Source organism: Polyodon spathula, chromosome 3 (assembly GCF_017654505.1).
Source record: "Polyodon spathula isolate WHYD16114869_AA chromosome 3, ASM1765450v1, whole genome shotgun sequence".
NCBI classification, from domain to species: domain Eukaryota; kingdom Metazoa; phylum Chordata; class Actinopteri; order Acipenseriformes; family Polyodontidae; genus Polyodon; species Polyodon spathula.
Window position 1 is genome coordinate 83,940,883 of NC_054536.1, and position 20,182 is coordinate 83,961,064.

The 20,182-nt window shown below is 37.5% G+C and overlaps 1 protein-coding gene across 1 annotated transcript in view; it reads left to right on the plus strand.

The window, feature by feature from the left end:
* LOC121313521 (piezo-type mechanosensitive ion channel component 2-like) overlaps window positions 1–20,182 on the plus strand; it is a 181,866-nt gene that overhangs the window by 112,816 nt on the left and 48,868 nt on the right. Inside the window, exons 6-10 of the mRNA XM_041246172.1 lie at window positions 2,356–2,608; window positions 3,355–3,568; window positions 16,582–16,750; window positions 19,188–19,319; window positions 20,055–20,093. Of these exons, the coding sequence (XP_041102106.1) occupies window positions 2,356–2,608; window positions 3,355–3,568; window positions 16,582–16,750; window positions 19,188–19,319; window positions 20,055–20,093 (807 nt within the window). The remainder of the gene's footprint in view (window positions 1–2,355; window positions 2,609–3,354; window positions 3,569–16,581; window positions 16,751–19,187; window positions 19,320–20,054; window positions 20,094–20,182) is intronic.

The window sequence follows — 20,182 nt, forward strand, 5'->3', positions numbered from 1 at the left end:
ATTTAGGCAGATGATCTACAACAGATTACATCAAACCCCATACATTAATAGAAGAATATAGCTTACATACATTTTTCATTTGACATTGCAATTTCAGAAATAGAAAAATAACTCATATTTACATGTATTTTCTTTCTATGCTTTAAGATTCTTAAGACAATTACCTATACCCTATTCCACTACAGGTTTTGTGCACTAGAAAAAAACCTTGTACATGTGCTTTTATTTTGTTATGTATACATATGCATGGTCGAAAACTAAAGTTTGCTTGTAGGGTGGGTGCAGTGGGATTTAACAGGGTCACGGGGTCAGCACCATCACTGCTCAGATCTTCAGCAAGGTTACACATCTGTACAACAAACGGGACCATGCTATGGTAGTCCCACCAAAAATACAGCAACCCCACACTGTTGGAGCGTTGAAATGATATGTCTGTACTTGCTGTTTGTCGTGCCAGATAAGATTTCCACAGCAGTATCAATACAGCCACACTGACATATGATAAAACAACATTAATTGTGCCTTGCTTTAATTTTTAACGAAAAGCTAATGCAACTGTAACTAGTGGGACCAATTCAAAACTGCATGAGCCCATGTACTGTATATGTCAGAAGGTCACTTTATGTTATGCCTACGTAAATTGTAAACACAGCTTTAGTGTTTTCCATTTTTACCTGAAACAGGAAGAGATACCAGGTATTAACGCGTTAGTTTTTATGCCTAAATATCACATTTTTCGGAATCCAGTGTACTTGTTTTAAAAAGTTTTACTATAACATTTTTATTTTTAATAGCATATTGTATGCTGCTTGTGCTGTTATCTCATGCTATCAGTGTCCACACAGGGATTTTCTAATAGCGTAAGGCAGTGGTACTCAACTCTGGCCCTCCAGATCTAATCCAGTCCAGGTTTTTGTGAAGGGTAACAAAAACACTATCCTTAAGAGCATGTTTTTTATTGCTGGTGATACATTTTCCTGACATGTATTGCTGCACAGTATCTATTGAATGCATAGCTAAATAGGCTGCACTTTAACAACCACGCATGAATGTCCTTTATTGACATGTTCCCTTAGAAATGCTTTTAAAACATGAATATGGCAGCTGTGTTAAAATCTCAAAACTGTCGACAATAATTATACTTAATCGATGTTATTATTTGACTTCGTAGTCCAAAATCCCCTATGCACTAAAACTCCTCATAAAATAAATAACATGTTGGAATCAGTGAATTGTCAAAATCAAAGTTTCAGAATAAATATAAATAAACCAGTTGACACCATGCTGTCATTATCTGGTCCAATCTATCATCAATCACCCTATTGCCGGTCTATAGGAACCAGTCAAGAGTTTGTTTTCAGTGATCTGGACACTAGTTATTCTGCTATTGTTTGTTTGGAGTTTGTTTATGATCAATTACGTACTGTAGGTGAGAGTCTGGGTCTTCACACAGTAAAATCTTAGTAAACCGTCACCAACACCTGTGTTTCTAAGAACATCTTTGAGGGCAGTTTCTCAAGGAGCTCAAAGCTCTGTTTTCATTTGTATAGCATAGCATAACAACAAAAGAGGGCAGGTACATCATTTTGACCAGTTCCTACCTGTAACACAGCAAACCAAGCTTTGTTTAAACCTGCCCTTTTATGCCTGTGCTGGTGCCATCACCCACAGCTGTCTCTAGTTAACTGATTGTCAGGACAATCCATCCCTCACTCCTGGCTGAGGCATTCTGGGAAATGTAGTCTTTAGCTTACTTTTAAATGGTAAAACTACATGTCTTTTCTCTCTTGTTTCAACCTATCTTAACCTACATGATACAGATTGCATCACCTGAGGTCCTATGTCCCTTTCTTTTAACACATTTCCTCAGAGTTATATGTATATATGTGTGTGTGTGTGTGTGTGTGTGTGTATATATATATATATATATATATATATATATATATATATATATATATATATATATAGATAGATATACTATATATATATCTCTATATATATATAGTCCGTTCATAGCCGTAGTTGTATTAGTAGACATGTGTTAGGCAACGTATAGGCTGACGCCAACTTGCATATCATCCCACCTTTTTTTTGGATTTAAAAAGGCAGGAAATGAATTTACTAATAATATGTTAACAACTGTAAATTATTAATTGTGTAATTGTATTAACATTTATGATGTGTGTTTTTATATATATATATATATATATATATATATATATATATATATATATATATATATATATATATATATATATATATATATATATATATGTTATTGTGTCTATAACATTTAAATCCTGTTGAAGGTAGCTTAGTGTATTTTAATATGCAATATTTTATCCTCCCTGACAGGAAGAGAAGCTTGAGATGGAGGGCGATGTGATGTTTGATGAGGATTTCGAAGCGGGAGATGAATGCGGAATGGAAGAGGAGGTGCTGGAAGAAGAAGAAGAGGAGGAGGAGGAAGAAGAGGAGGAAGAAGAAAGCACAAAACTTAAAATACTGCGCAGAGTCGCAGGAGTGGCGTCAAAATTAAAAGACGTTATTGGCAATATTATAACTACCGCTGGAAAAGTAGTTGTAACAATATTACTTGGTTTGACAGGTTGGTACCTGGCGATGGTATATTACATATTTCTTTACTTTCAAAGTTTGAACTGGGATCTTTCTCACTAAGACAACAGCGTTGCAATGAAGTCCTGGGAAGTAGCTGAGACAAATACACTACTGCATCTTCTACAGTATAATTACTTAATTTGCTGTGCGTATTTAGCACTATCAACATGCTTTGAATGTAGACGATACTAGGTATTGCAATAAACATATTGAGATTGAGATCAAGCCTTTTAATTGATATTGAATCGTGTTTGTTCAAAAAGACCAGAAAAGTAGCACTTGAACCCAGTTAAATAAAATATTTTTAATCTCAAACATTCTTACGCCCTATAAAATATAGACAATTCTCCTTTTCTCCTTGGGGTAACCACGTGCTGTAAAACTGCTGACAGAGGCATTTGAAGAAAGTCTCTTTATAAAATAAAAAATAAGTAAAACAAACTGTCTCTTTAGAAAATAAACTGGCGTTGTAGCCATGAAAATAAAATGCTGCTTAGAAAAAGAAATAAAGATATGTATTTTGGTTGTAATTTTCTTAGCCATTTAACCTAGACTTAGGTAACCCTTTTCATTTTTTTTTTTTATGCCAGAGTATTTCCATTGATCTTTCCTTGTCAAGTAGCAAACATAAATGCAGGTTCTGTGTTCTTCCATAGCCAACTAATGTTTATTATACTTCTAAAGAGTTAGATGAACCAATATCTCAATAACTATTTTTTTCTTTCTTTTTTACAGGTATTATGTTACCGTCTCTGACCTCAGCTGTGTATTTCTTTGTATTTTTGGGGCTGTGTACTTGGTGGTCCTTTTGTCGAACGTTTGATCCGCTGATATTCAGCTGCCTATGTGTATTAATGGCCATATTCAGTGCAGGGCACTTGATTGGACTTTATTTGTACCAGTTTCAGTTCTTTCAGGAGTTTGTTCCACCAAGAGACTTCTATGCAAGGTAAGGAACATCTATTAAATGTATTATTTTAAATCTTCACCAAAAACTCAATTAAATCCAGACAGCCAGGGGGTTACAATATGTGTTAAATAGAGATGTGCTGATACTCATGCTCGTACTTGTAATTTCCTTTAATATTCATGTGCTTCAAGTCAGCTTTTAAAGCACTCAGGCCCAAATTTATAAAGGGGAAAAACCAACCGCAAAAAGCCACGTAATGTGCGTGTTCAGTACGGCCGGACTCATCATCAAAATAACAACCTATTTTATACGACTAAATATGTAAATTAGCGGTGGAGAATTACACACCTGTCACAATAAATAGCGGGTTTGGGTCAACCCTGCATGTGTAGGCTACACATTCCAAAAGAAAATTAATGGCACACAAAGACCTCAGCCTGGTATAGCCATGGTGATGAGGATGCTCAGAAGCAAAAACTGAAATTTACCAATATGGAATTGGAGATTTTGGTACAAGTAGTAGTTGTAACACATGAAGATTAGTTACACGCTTGAAATACATCACCAGGACAAATTAATAAAACATAGAATGTGCTGTGGCTTCTTAATAAACAAACATACCAGTTCAGAGTTTGTAGCAGGTTGCTTATACGTTACGACGCATCATCCAGTTACTGTGCTTCGCATATTAGTTCAACTTCTTATTTTGTATAGAATAATTCCAGGCATATAGACTTTTCAAGCTTCAGAAACAATAAGTTTTACAGTGGCTTGCAAAAGTATTGACCCCCCTTGGCATTTTTCTTATTTTGTTTCCTTACAACCAGGAATTAAAATAGATTTTTTGGGGGTTTGTATCATTTGATTTACACAACATGCCTACCACTTTGAAGATGCAAAATGTTTTTTTATTGTGAAACAAACAAGAAATTAGACAAAAAAAAAAACAGAAAACTTGAGCGTGCATAAGTATTCACCCCCCCCCCCCCCCCCCCCCCCCCCCAAAGTCAATACTTTGTAGAGCTACCTTTTGCAGCAATTACAGCTGCAAGTCTCTTGGGGTATGTATCTATAAGCTTGGCACATCTAACCACTGGGATTTTTGCCTATTCTTCAAGGCAAACTGCTCCAGCTCCTTCAAGTTGGATGGGTTCTGCTGGTGTACAGCAATCTTTAAGTCATACCACAGATTCTCAATTGGATTGAGGTCTGGGCTTTGATTAGGCCATTCCAAGACATTTAAATGTTTCCCCTTAAACACAACACTCGAGTGTTGTTTTAGCAGTATGCTTAGGGTCATTGTCCTGCTGGAAGGTGAACCTCTGTCCCAGTCTCAAATCTCTGGAAGACTGAAACAGGTTTCCCTCAAGAATTTCCCTGTATTTAGTGCCATCCATCATTCCTTCAATTCTGACCAGTTTCCCAGTCCCCGCCGATGAAAAACATCCCCACAGCATGATGCTGCCACCACCGTGCTTCACTGTGGGGATGGTGTTCTTGGGGTGATGAGAGGTGTTGGGTTTGCGCCAGACGTAGCGTTTTCCTTGATGGCCAAAAAGCTCAATTTTAGTCTCATCTGACCAGAGTACCTTCTTCCTTATGTTTGAGAAGTCTCCCACATGCCTTTTGGCGAACACCAAACGTGTTTGCTTATTTTTTTCTTTAAGCAATGGCTTTTTTCTATCCACTCTTCCGTAAAGCCCAGCTCTGTGGAGTGTACGGCTTAAAGTGGTCCTATGGACAGATACTCCAGACTCCACTGTGGAGCTTTGTAGCTCCTTCAGGGTTATCTTTGGTCTCTTTGTTGCCTCTCTGATTAATGCCCTCCTTGCCTGGTCTGTGAGTTTTGGTGGGCGGCCCTCTCTTGCCAGGTTTGTTGTGGTGCCATATTCTTTCCATTTTTTAATAATGGCTTTAGTGGTGCTCCATGGGATGTTCCAAGTTTCGGATATTTTTTTATAACCCAACCCTGATCTGTACTTCTCCACAACTTTGTCCCTGACCTATTTGGAGAGCTCCTTGGTCTTCATGGTGCCGCTTGCTCGGTGGTGCCCCTTGCTTAGTGGTGTTGCAGACTCTGGGGCCTTTCAGAACAGGTGTATATATACTGAGATCATGTGACAGATCATGTGACACTTAGATTGCACACAGGTGGACTTTATTTAACTAATATGTGACTTCTGAAGGTAATTGGTGCACCAGATCTTATTTAGAGGCTTAATAGCAAAGGGGGTGAATACATATGCACGCACCACTTTTCCATTATTTATTTTTTAGAATTTTTTTGAACAAGTTATTTTTTTCATTTCACTTCACCAATTTGAACTATTTTGTGTATGTCCATTACATGAAATCGAAATAAAATTCCATTTTAATTCCAGGTTGTAAGGCAACAAAATAGGAAAAATGGTCAACAAACTGTACTTGGTCAAGCTACAAACTAACTGCATTATCTGCCCCTCTGTCCTTTTTTTTACCGTTTTCTTTCCAACTTGAATTTATTGTTAAATACCAGAATACCATATTACAAAAAATACATTCTGTAGGCATTACTAAAATAACGGTGGAGGATGATCATTGTATATGAGTCTTTTTCTTTCGTGTGCCTCAGAATATCATTTCATCTTTTCTTAATCTTCTCCAGCGTTCTTTTAATAATACCTACAATCTAAGAAGTAAAGGCTCTCGTTAGAACCTTGCTTTGCCACTGTGGGGAGACCTTTTTAGGTGCTTCTAAGAACCTTTTTTTACATGGATTCTATATGTTCTATTTGCAGACTTTCTGTTTTGTCATGTAAGCTATGAAACATGTATTGAAAATTGAAGTTTGCAAAACAATACCGTACTGGTATTATAAACCGTGATTTACAAACTGACTTGATCAGAAGGGTTAAAAAATGAGCTCTTTGCAAAACGTTATTAAATGTTTCTTTGTCCTTGAAAACGATGTCTCCTCCTTGCTGCAGAAAAGTCTCCCACATCCCCTTACCTTTTATATAGCCTACTGTCTGACTGTGGCAAATTAACGCCTGCTTTTCAGAGTTCTTAAAATAATCAAGCAAATACGAGGCCCACAATTGCCGGCAGCTTTAATAAATTAGACCGAATATTTAAAAGACCTCATTTGCAAAATCCCCTCCCAATTTTAGTGATTTTGTTCAGAAATGCCCCAGAATTACATCTGCATATACAGAATTACTTATGCATCAAGGGCTAAAGCGCACAGAAACATTTATAAATGTCATCCAAGAATTCAGAACCCTCAGCGCCCGTTTTATGGTCGTACAACATGCATAGCCCTTTTATAAAGCTGGGCCTCAATGCGGAATGTAATTGCTTTGTTACTCAATTGTAAATGTGAGGGAGGGATTGCTTTTCTTGTTTTGAAATCACATTGATGGATGTATTTGTTTAATACCTGTCGATAAATACATAAAGGCAATTACGATTATGAATGTCAACACACCCCTAGTGCTAAACTTTTAACAAGTTAAAAAAAAATTCTAAGTTCACTTTGTTTATTGTTTAAGCTTGTATGAAGGGTTTTTGTGCTGCAGTGGCTTAGGAATTTGAAAACAGGTTTACCATTTCTTCAGGGATCAATATTCTTAGCAGGCCAGAAGCCTGTGGATAACAAAATATTGTCTAGCCAGAACTAATATATATGTATATTTGGCAGTGAATGGGACTATGTCTATGTCTGGGACTGAGGAGCACAAATCTTTAAATGATTCAAACACATGATTACTGTTCAGTATTAATAGTTTATTGAAAGGCCAGATCTCAAGTCTCTACAATGGCTTGGTTATCAAAAATACTGTTAAATTCACTATGAATATCAGATACTAAGAATAACAAATACTCATCTTGGCACCATTTAAAGTTTAAAGCCACTTTTCTCACATTTACACATCATAACACTTTGCAAAGGTTTTGTATTAGTAATTATCTTATTATCTGACATTCCGATAAAGTGACTGGGCTGAAATATTTTCAAATATTTTACATTAATTTACAAACATTTAATGACAAAATATGTAGTGATACTTCAATAAACTAGATTGAGAAAGTTTATTTCAGTATGACTGCATCACAAATATTGTATGCAATAAGTAATAAACCTTGATGCAAAATCTAACGCTAACATAAAATGCATTACATCTTATTCAATCTTAAGTCTTAAATATTACTACGTCTATAAAACATGATAATAATAATAATAAAAAAAACATAGCAAAGCATTGTAAACCGTAGTATAATCATGGTAAATTGCAAAAAACAATACTAAAATATCAATACAATAAACAACAAAAATAGTTTTCTTCTTATAGATACTGTTATTAAAGTAAGATTCCGTCAGTCATGAAAACCAATCATTTGTGTGATTTCCATTTAGCGACACTGGATTTAATGATTTTCTACTACAAAAATTCCAGTAATGGCCATCTAGGGTTGAGCTGGTCCGTACAGACAACGCAACAGTGGTGACTTGCATCAACGACCAGGGCGGCCTCAGGTCTCCATCGTGTGGCCTGCAAGCTTTTTTTCTGGGCACACGAGAACCTTCTTTCACTATGGGCAGTACATCTGCCCGGGGTGACAAACTGGGCACAGACCTCCTCTCAGGGAGAGTCCCCAGGGCCTCAGAGTGGAGTCTTAACCCCGAGGTGCTGAGCCTCATTTGGGAGCGGTTCGGGAGAGCAGAGATAGATCTCTTTGCCTCCCAGGAATCAACCCACCTCCCCCTCTGGTTCGCCATAATAGGAGACAGGGACCCTCTGGCAGTAGATGCCTCAGCATACGTGTGCCTGAGGCAAATATTATATGCCTTCCCACCACTCGCCCTGCTCCCTCTGTTTCTGGAGAAAATCAGGCAGGACCAGGCCAAGGTGCTCCCTATTGGCCCAGGAGATTGGTTTTCAACCCTGATGCAGTTCCTATGCGGCCAAACATGGAGGCTTCACAAGCGTCGCAACCTGCTCAGTCAGGGACAGGGGACCTTATGACAAACCGACCCATCAAGCCTGCAGCTCTGGATCTAGCCCTTGAATGGCTACATTTGGGGCTTTCAAATAGGGTTATTGACACCCTGCAGAAAGTCAGAACACCATCCATGCGTTCCCAGTATGGGTACAAGTGGGGTGTTTTCAGAACATGGTGTCTGCCAACCCCACGACCTGTCCCATAGCAGTTATACTGCAATTTTTGCAGGACCTTTTTGACAAGGGGAAATCTCCCTCCATGTTAAAATCCATCTAGCAGACATTTCGGCTTGCCATGCCAAAATTGACTCGGCCTCCCCAGGAGTCCATTTCCTGTTTGAAAATTTTTGAAAGGGGCTCGTGGCTTCGGCTATCTTTGAAGGACATTGTTAATCACTGGAGGATAAACGTGGGGCTTGATGCACTCATGATGCTCCATTTCAGTCCAAGCATTCAGCCAAGCTGAAATTTTTATCAGTCAAAGCGGCTTTCTTTGCTTGCTATCACCTCCACAAAGCTGGTGGTGAGATGCAGGCATTCTCCATTGCGAAAGCCTGCTTAATTTTTACAGAGGCCAGGACAAAGGTTACGCTCTATACCAATCCTGCCTTTTTGCTGAAGACAATCTCGGGTTTTCATGTCAATCAGTCTGTGGAATTTTAGGCTTCCATCCACCTCCTTTACAATCTAACAGAGAGTGACAGCTCCTTACTTTATACCCAGTGTGGTCCCTAGCATAGTACGTTGACAGGACGAAAAGTTGGAGGCAGTCCGAACAATTTTTTGTCTACTATGAGGCGATTCCATGGTGAAGCCCTGTCTAAGCAACGGCTGGTCAAGTGGATAGCAGACACATTCTGGACTGCCTATGAACCAGTCAGACTGAATATTGTAGATCCTCAAAATCCTGGCTTTGGAACTAGTGTTAAGGGCGGCTTCCCAGCTGACCCTTATAGCACAGACATAGAGGTCAGTTTCTCCCTCAATTTTTCCACCCTAGCTCACTGTTATTGGTGTTCCGTATGATAATGCACAAGGCAGCCTGTCAGCTTAGCCTTGTAGCTTTCAAGTCGTCCTGCAATATTACCCTTGTGACGGCTTTGGTACACTCACCCGTACAATAATGGTTACATTTTGAACTTGAATTATCATGTTATTATGACCATAGTTCCCTGAAATATAAATTTAACCAACCTTCAAGGTTGCTGCATCCATGATTGCAACATGCTTGAAATAAAATTACACTGAGATCTGTGAGCACGGTCCTCGATGAGCAGCTTTGGTACCTCTTATTCAGGTTGCGGGTCTTTAGGAACCAGGGTTATGATAATACCCTAAAGTTTTGTGAAATGTGAAAAAAATGTTTAATTGTTCTAGTCAGCCAAGTCCAACAATTCAGTATAAAACAATAAACCTATACGTGTATCCTCCCTGTTAAAAACCCACTTAGTGCAGCTGTGACTGTGTTTTGTCAATATGAGTCATCCTCATCGGTATCATTTTTTATGACAGTTGCATACAACTGCTTGTGCAGGCTTTTGGTTTTAACAACTGGTTGTGAAATGTAATAGTGATATGCATGTTTTTATTTTTAATCATGACATGCTTTATGGTGTTAACATGTTCAAGGTCTTGGCTTTATGTGAAATAGATATTGGTGGACTATAATACCAATGGAGGTTTATTTAAGGAAAAAACAAAACAAAGCACAATGACCCTGGAAACTTCCATCCTTGAATTTGTAAGATCCCATTGATTTCACCAGCCTTTCCTTTTCAGGGACCTGTCTTTATCATATCCTATGTGGGACCATTAAGTCTATTTATACTCACACGATTGAAAAGTATACTACAGTGCATTTTACATTATTAAGAATAGGCAGTTGTCCAAATATGCAATAGACTACTGGCCTTCATCCTTAACTTATCAGTACAAAAGGAACAAATCACTGAGCCACGGGGGACCCCATAGCCTGGATGAAACTCATGTAGTATCGAATCCAAGTCGTGCTGAGTTGCTGCTCTTGGCTGGAGGTGCATATGACTGCATTGGCCTGTGCAATCCCAATGTTTAGGGAAGGTAATTGACTGGGGAGAGTTTGCTTCACAGCGCTTCTGCAACCCATACTGATCGGGCACCCAACAAGCCCAGGATGAAACTATCCAGACTATCACGTCTCTATGGTTTGGTGTGCTTGGTAACATAGGCTGTAGGTTCAGCATGGCTTAAAAGAGAAGCAATCAAGAAGGCAAACACAATGCTTGGTTGTATAGTCACAACAGTGTAGACTGCGAATCAAAGGAGGTTTTGATAAGGTTGTATAAAGCACCAGGGAGCACACGTTGGATGCTGTGTTCAGTTCTTTTTACAACATTACCAAAAGGGCATTGTGACCTTGGAGAGAATCCAACATGAAGAGCAAACAGACTACTCCCAGGCTTAAAGGAAGGAGCTATGAAGAGTTCTAGTGTGACATATATTTAAAAAAAACATATATATGATAATTGTGAAGAAATGGACACATTTCACCAAAGTTTGTAAGATAAATGCTAATTTAGAATATAACAACAAAAAAAGAACAACATCATTGTATCCTCCCTGTTGAAACCCCACCTGAGAAGCAGCTGTGAGGTAAATGTTATCTAGTTAGCTAGTGGTTACCAGCCATCACAGACCATACTATACTGCTTTATAATGATGCAGTATGAAGAGTTAAAATATGTGAACACGTTTGGTACAAGCGTATTTATTAACACTAGGTATTTATTTACGATCAGCCAAAACATTGCAAATGTCAGGAATTACGTTTTCTGTAGGGATGGCAGCTAAAAAGGAGGAGTCTGTATACTCATCATTGACAGGGTTCCCTCATTTTATTCGTCAGAAATTATTTGGTTTCTTTCAATACTAAAACCATATATCCTTTTCATCCTCTCCAGGGATCCTGGTACTTCCTATGGCTGGTTGACTAGCGGTTGTATTCGTTTTTTGTTTGTTCTTCAAAAATGATTCCAAATATGTGTGCTATTCTTCTATCTTTAAAAATATAGTCATTTGGCAATTGTTATTTGTTACAATTAAATACTTGTGTTTTCTGTTGTAAGGTCATTGTATGTGCGATTTCATAAAGCAGCTGTTTCAGACATACACCTGGCCTTTAAGCTGCTGTTGAGTGATTCTGTTGAAGTGCTATTTTTTTATTACATTTCCTGCCTTTCATTACAATGATGCAGATAGTGTGTTGCCCTAAATTATGGCTCAGAGATCTCCCAGGTGCAGGAAAAACCCTAATGGATAAACAAAACAACCTCTCATGTTTGTTCTATTTTTTTTTTTTTCTTTAGGCAAAGTTAGATTTAAACAATGACTATTCATTGTAGACACAGTTGAAATAATAAATCAACAAAACACATTGTATATATATAGGATATATATATATATATATATATATATATATATATATATATATATATATATATATATATATATATATATATATATATATATATATATTATATCATAAGAGTTTGTAAACATGTACAAAGCCCAGAGTGGCTTCAGAGGCCTCACAATGAGCTTGTTGAGCCCTAAGGACAACTTTACCTGACATTCAGAATAAAGAGAATCACTAGGTATGGTGTAAAGTTAAGCTTAGCTGTCTAAAATGAAGGTAGACAGGATATCGTAACAGGTGGGAACATAAGAACACACAAACATGATTTACACAGGCATCCAAAAAGGGAGAATGAGCTCCACCTGGTGGAAGTTTCTTTGTATACTTCACAGTGGCCAGGATAATGGGCCATTCCCTAGAACAGAATGTGGGTGGGGGACCATTCTGTGGAACAAAATGGGGGAGGTGTTAACAAACCAAATACAGTGATTACATATGAACTTAAGTGTCAAAAAAACTCAGAAGTTAAAGTTTTGTGAATAGGGACCGCGATTTAAATAATGAATACTCTCTTTCCCTTAGCATGATTTAGATCAGAATCAGAATTAGTACGAATTTCCCCTGAACCTCTTCTGCATTTCCATGTTTTGTTACTTAGATTGAGGGAAGACCAGGAAACTACCTTAAATGGTTTACACATATGAGAGGTAGTCATTTTTGTGTAAAGATTTGCTGAATTGGAGTTTTTTGCGTATAACAAATGCTTGATCTTAACAATGAACACTACCCCTGCATTCACTTGTGTAATTCAAGTAGGTTAGTGGTTCCAGATTTACATTTTTTTAAGTTTCTGAAATTAATTTATCTCAACAGCAAAATTACTGTTTTACACTTGTTTGTCATAGAAGATGGCCCAAGTCCATCATTAGTATGATGAACCTGGCCAGTAACACATGGGAATCATGCCTACTGATAAGATTAGGTCATAAGCTGTGCCATTACTTAGAGGTGACAGAGTTGACAACGCTGAAATTTAAAGTTAAGGCAATTTTATTAAATAAATTAAAAAGCTATCTGAGTACATGCTCCCAATTTTTTGTGCAGATTTTGCAATTCAGCAGCAATAGAGGAAAATTTAAGAAATGGAGTTGATGGGTGGACAAGTTGTGGTGGAGCTTTTACTTGTGCTTTATATTGTTATGTAGTTAAGAAGCATGCCTGTGCTTTACTACAAAACCAGATATGGAAACAAATACACTAGACTAGATGCCTGGGCTGCCTTTGCAGACAAGGGTAATAATGATTAATCATGAAGTAAAGACAGTGAGTATGTTATGCAGGTGGGGTGTTTTAGTGAACACCTTAATTCTAGATTTTAAAGAAATAAAAGCCCTTTGTTAAAATTACATTTTTAAGGAAATCCATTCATCAAATACCAACAATTATTCTTACTAGCTAAGCAGAGTGTTGTTTGTACAGTTGTGTATATAGTTGCACTCTTAAATGTTTTTGTAGAAGTGCAGTACACACCTGGTTCAGTAGAACAAACTCAGTGTAAAAGTAAAAGATTGGTGCTAAAGCTTACTAAACCCACTGCAAAGCACATACTGTGGGCAGACATGCAGTAACGGGAAACCTTTAACATTGAATGAATGGATTGTGATGACAGCAGTGTTATCTCTCTGTGATACAAAAGAGCCTTTGAAGATGTTGGAACATTAAGGTTCTAACAGAAGCTAATGTAATATCCCTGTACTGTATAATGCCACACCAAAGCCTCATTGACTGATCTACACCATAAATCACAGATTAGAAACATTTAGATTTTCAGAAATGGAGTGAAATGTTGCTTATCTGAAAGTGTACAATACAGAATCTTTACACCGTAACACACACACACACACACACACACACATATATATATATATATATATATATATATATATATATATATATATATATATATATACACACACACACACACATACACACACACACACAGTATATATATATATATATATATATATATATATATATATATATATATATATATATATATTAGTATATATATATTTCCACCTGGGACCCTGTCATTAAAAATTATAACTAATTAAATTTCCATATGCCGATGTTAAGTTGGCACAGAGTGGACAAACTGTAAAAGTAAAGAGTAATTATAATTAATCCTTTGTGAGCAGATGCCAGGCTATAGTCAGCCTCAGTATTATCCTCAGCTCAGAACAAGTACCTCCTGAGGAGTTTAAATCAATAAATGTGTACTGAAGGACATTACCCAGTGACTGTAAATCACTTAATGCATTCTCCACTCCACAATACCTAATTAATTTTTGATGTGTAATTGGCTGAGTAAAGCCTGGTTAATCACATACTCAAGTCCGCTGTATTCCGAGCAAGACAAGTAAAAACAAACATGTTCCCTTTTGTACTGTACTGTACAATCAATACCCTTAGGTATATTGTATCTGAATTTCTCTCTTCATTTTAAGAACATGCGCTGCTGGCACAACTGCAGATTCCTTGCTCCCCCTGCTCCTCCTTAGCTATCTTTTTCGACATGATAGATTTATAACTTGTGGTGTTTTTTGCTAATATTGTTTTTAAATATAAACCGTGCAGGAGATGTTACTGTGCATTAAGTACTGTTGTGTGAAATAAAATGTACAGCAATTTACTGCTCTGCATCATAATTTATGAACCATAGGTGACTGATTAAAAATGTTTGCTTTATAGTGTACTCGTGTCACAAGAATACTTTGTTTTGAGAATAAATTACACTGCCACAAAAGATTAGTCAAATCCATAACACACACACACAAAAAAAAAAAAAAACTTCTCACCGGATGTACATGACAGAATAATAATTAAAACTAATCGTTTGGCATTCAGGTTGGTGTTTTTTAATCATATTTGCTAATAATTGCTAATCAGAAGCCTTTGAATGAATGCTTATAATTGCAAAACAACAGTATTTAAAAAGTATGGATTTTCAAGCCTATGATGGTTTTCTTTGATGTTATTCAAAACCCCAGGTCAGGCAGTAATGTCTGCTATTAGGCAGACGGTTGTACCTATTACAGTTAAGTCTGGGTAATTCCTACAACTTTAATTTTTTAATCCTGCTGGGACCGTTGGGAATTGCATGTCAGTTTGCTAATGCACTGTTTCAAGGTTCAGTGCAACAGATCCAGATGTGCCGGTCAGCAGCATTATGATGGTGGGTTGTAACGTTTCTGTTTGCGGAAGGGCCTCTTGATGGCATTAAAGACACTTTGAGTCAAATCTCATTGCAGTAAATGCTCAATTTAACACATAGGTGTCTGGTAAACCACATTACTATTTTAATGGTATTCAATATGAGTTACCAGCACTTCCTTTTTTATGAAAGCTTCATCCAAACCTTCATCCATCTCATCATATTTTCACATAACAATAATCTAATAGTGTAAATGGCATGTAATGCTGCTGTCTGGGTTGCTGCCTGACCACATCTTAAATTGTTAAAACAAGGACAAGGTTGAAAGCATATAATCCTGCTGAAGTCAGAGCCTTTATTTCATTTAAATAAGTGATAAGCTTTAAGTACCATCATGTACTACTGTAAGTACAGTAGAATAGTATACATTGCACCTTATATATAACAAATAATATGGAACACTTCAACACAGTTATAGTTAATGCATTGTATAAAACTCCAAAAATGTGTCACATTCTAAAAATAACTGTAACCGGTAACCAGCTATCACAAATGATGTCTGTAAAGTAGTAAATATATATAGCAAATTAAAGTCACTGTGCTCATTAACAGTTAGCTACAGAATTTATTTAGAGGTGCCCTTCTTTATTTTAGTGAGATCTGAGACATTGGTCTTCCTACCATGTATTCTGCCTGTGTGGTTCAACTCAAATCCATTTGGTATTAGATGTTGCCTGTTGTTTGGAGTATCTAAAGCCCCTTTCACATTGGCACTCCTATCCGGGTCCCAACCCAGGTTCTGACTACCCAGGTCACAATCCCGCGTAGTGTGAAACCACGTACCTGGGTCATATGAGACAAAATGCATGATGGCTGTTCGAGCCGATAAAATTACAAACAGCGTGAAGGTTTAATTTCCTCAAGGAACATTTCTACTTATTCTGGTTAGCCATATATTTGTTGATTTAGACACACCATGAGCCAGATTGCAGCAGGTATGAAGAAACATTTGCTCTAACCAACATTTGGGCCGACGATTCAATCCAGGGAAGCTTGGATGGATGCGTCTATAACAAGCTGCTTCCGGGGCATTGCTACAGGCATTATATATTTACTTCTGTTATCCAGGTCGACCCTGCTTTTTCAAAAGCAGTGTGAAATCATGTAGCCGACCACATGACACCAGGTCGCAGCCTGAGTAGGGTCCGACTCCAGGTAGAGCATGGTAGTGTGAAACAGGCTTAAGATGACTGTTTATAGCTACTGATATGTTAACAGCATAAGTACAGTATGTGACAAAGAGGTCTTGTGTTAAGATCTAGCAATCTTTTAACAATTCTGGGTCTGAAGTCCAGATCAGACTCTAGTAGCCTGGGAACACTAAAAGTTAGATTCTATTATCAGTTGTTCTGTCATGGGTAAATAATGTTTTGTTTTTTATTCTTTGTTTTTTTCTGAACAGATTGTTTGGTGTGACACCTGTAATTCAAACCAACTGCTCAACTACATGGATGATAATATCTCACCCAAATTTGCTGTGGTTTCACTATATAAATCCTGTCATGCTTTTGGTGCTGTACTACACTCTCGCCACCCTCATTCGACTGTGGCTTCAAGAACCAATTGAACCGGTAACTTGACAATCACTGCTTACTGTATTTCACATTATGTTGTCATAACGTTTATTTACAGGGTTATTAAATAAACATATGTGTCACGTATATCTTTTTCGTGAAGTACTAGGTTCCAGTTCTTAACTTTATGTGTCAATCGATTAATGCTCTTTAAATGTGCTGTTGATATCTGCTATTGATTGCTCTTGGACTGATGTAAATCTTTTTTCCCCCCTTAGAGCAATGCCTCACTGAAACACAAACACACACACACACACACACATATATAATGCAGCGATCTCAGTCAACGTAGGCAGGTGCATCACACAGGGTGAGGAAATCCACACACAGGCTGCGGGCGGGCACGAACCTGGGACCTCTAGCACTAAAGCATAGCACCAATACCACTGTACAAAAGAGCCGGGTCCTTTGGAAGGAGCGTATATTTGGCTTATGTCTTCGTGTGTGATTACTTCACCTACCAGTCCTGCTGCTGCTTTCCCATGCATGTTACATCGACAAAGGGTACGATATATATAATATATATATATTAATATATATAGATCTCATAATATATATATATATATATATATATATATATTACATTTTTATTTAAAAGTAACTATTCAAGTGTTTTACACATCCCATACAATATATGCTTTTATCCTAGTTCCAGTTAAATGTAAATACAGTACTGTATTCAGTTTAATAAACCTTCATCAGTACAATATAGTGTAATAGAATATGATGTAATAGAATAAAGAATATCTCAACAACGTTGCTGCACAGCTTAAGTTCATATGTTATTAAGCGTCTGGTACTTCATTGCTTTCTGGCGTCTCAATGGTCAATTGTGAATGTAGCATGCTGGAGGTGGAGGTAGTGAATTGTAGCCTTGCTGGGAATTGCACGTGACAAATAAGTCTGGGCATTCAGACCCAAAAGGATATAATATATATATATATATATATATATATATATATATATATATATATATTATATAGTAATAATTTATTGCCCAATTAAGGATTGTTGCAACGTTACTGCACAAACACGTGTTTGTGTTTGTGACTGGTGAATACATTTCTGGATTATTGTTCCTTAGGATTTCTCGCCGCCATCTTAGTCCCCTTCAAACTAACCTACAGTATCAATTTACTAATCTGTAAAATTAAATTTTGAAAGGTACATCTATATAATAAATAATGTTTGGAGAGAGTTGTGAAGCTTTTTATTTCTATAGCAAGGTGAGGAGGTAAGGAGTACATTATTATTGTTTCTTTATTTCTTCAGTCATAGTTTTATATAATATATATATATATATATATATATATATATATATATATATATATATATATATATATATATATATATATATATATAGACACATCTAAGCAGACATTCACCCTCTGCTGGTGGAGATGGGGACAGCAGGTATTCTCCCTCTGCTGGTGGAGATGGGGTCAGCAGGCATTCATTGTCTGCTGGTGGAGATGGGTTCTGCAGGCATTCTTCCTCTGCTGGTGGAAGTGGGAACAGCTCCCTCTCGGGCTTTGGATTCCCGTGGTTCCCCTCTCTGGGCACTGGACTGACTTGGTCCCCCCTTCTGGGCGCTGGACTCTTGCAGTCCCCCCGCCTGGGCACTGGAGACCCTGCTACCTGGGCTCCTGTTCTGTTTATAGCTCTCTTCAGGTAGCAGAGGACCAACTCCACACCTTCCTTCAGGGAGTTTGGGGGGTGTTCCCTCTCATACACCTCCCATCACTCCCTGTCCATCAGCCACAGGACCAGGATGGCTATGGGCATGGATTGGGCCTCCAGCCCAGCATTGTCCTGGATCCAGTCTCTCAGCCTGACGCCGTTTTCTGAAATTTTTTTGTTTTTTGTTTTTTTTAAACAAGAAACTGTGGTTCTGCGGCTCTGGTCTGCGTCTAGGAGGCGCTGGTAATCCCATGATGACACTATGTGTCACAAAGACTGCAGTGGGTGACGTCGGACCAGAAACCAGGAACCAGGAAATAAACAACAGAGTGGTGGAGTTTGGTGAAGCTGAGCGATTGGTACCGCTCAGCATTTAATAATTAAACAAGCAGAAAATAAAAGGTTACAAACAAAACACAGGACACGGCACTCGTAGCCAAAACAAAAAGACAAACAAAACGGATTATACAGACAAAAAATCTAACAGTACCTTTCACTTTGACTTGTCACATACGATGGCCACCATATTGGGATTTTTGGTTCTGGATGATGAAGGCCTAACGTTGCAATATATTAGCTTCATACTCGGTGCACAAGTATGTTCTTTAATTGTCTAGGACATGTTCGATCACAAGTGTCGTACAAGATACATGAACCCTTTCTTGACAGTTGTGTTGCAAAGCTGCCATGGCAACAAAGTGCTCAAGTCTTGTATCTCAGAAACAGTGTTTATTTATTTATTTATTTATTTAAGATGGACATTGATGAAGAAGAGAATCCAGAACTGGAAGAAGGGAAAGACGAAACCGGCAATCGGATTGTTGTGACAGCAGAAAAGAGACGAAGAATGTGGCAAGCGGTACACTATGCAACCGAGGAGAGAAAAGTAGGAAATGAACAGAGCTACTTTAAGTTTAGACAACATTTGATAAACAGTATGGAAATGATGTGGTTTATATAGCGATACTGCATTTTTCTTCACAACCACTGATATTCTGTACTGCTTTGGTTCTAGTCTGAAGTCTCTTTTTGATTGATACCATGGAAAAAAGCATCTTACGCTTATGGCCTGTTTAAAATTGACCTGTTTTGAATAGTATCCAAAGCCACATTCTTTCATTATCATATAGTTTCCTTTAAAAACCCTTCTAAAAGCTTACCATAGTAAAAGCATAGCGAAGTGTAATAATACACAGTGAAAGCATGGTAAAGCATGGGTAAGAGTTGTAAAGCATATTAATAATCATGGCAAACCAGGGTAAATTATGGACAAAGCACGGTCAAACAGCAACAATTCCATGTAAAAATTCTGCGGTAAACCTTTTTAAGGGAAGGTTTATGATACAGAAAGCCACATATAAAGAAGCACAATGTCCTTGCATTGCTAGACCTATTGCTGCAGATGTGGTGCACCCATAATTTTACATTTAAGCCTTTTTAATCTAGTTTGCTCAGTAGATTTAGATGCTTTTAGTCCTGCAGTCCTATCAGATAATGGATATTATTTACAAAAGAGTGCTTACCTATATTGTTTCTGCTTAGAAAGGATAATAAAAATGGTAATGCTTTGGGCTTTGCGTGTTCACCAATAACCTGTATTGCATTGCTTGCTCTTTTGCAGCTTCTGTCTATGACCCAGGATGATTACAACACTTCTGATGTTAGTATAAAACATTTTCTCTTTTTTTATCTTTCTCAAAATGAATGGTGAGATATCTGGACTTCAATATGTTTCATTCACGAAAAATT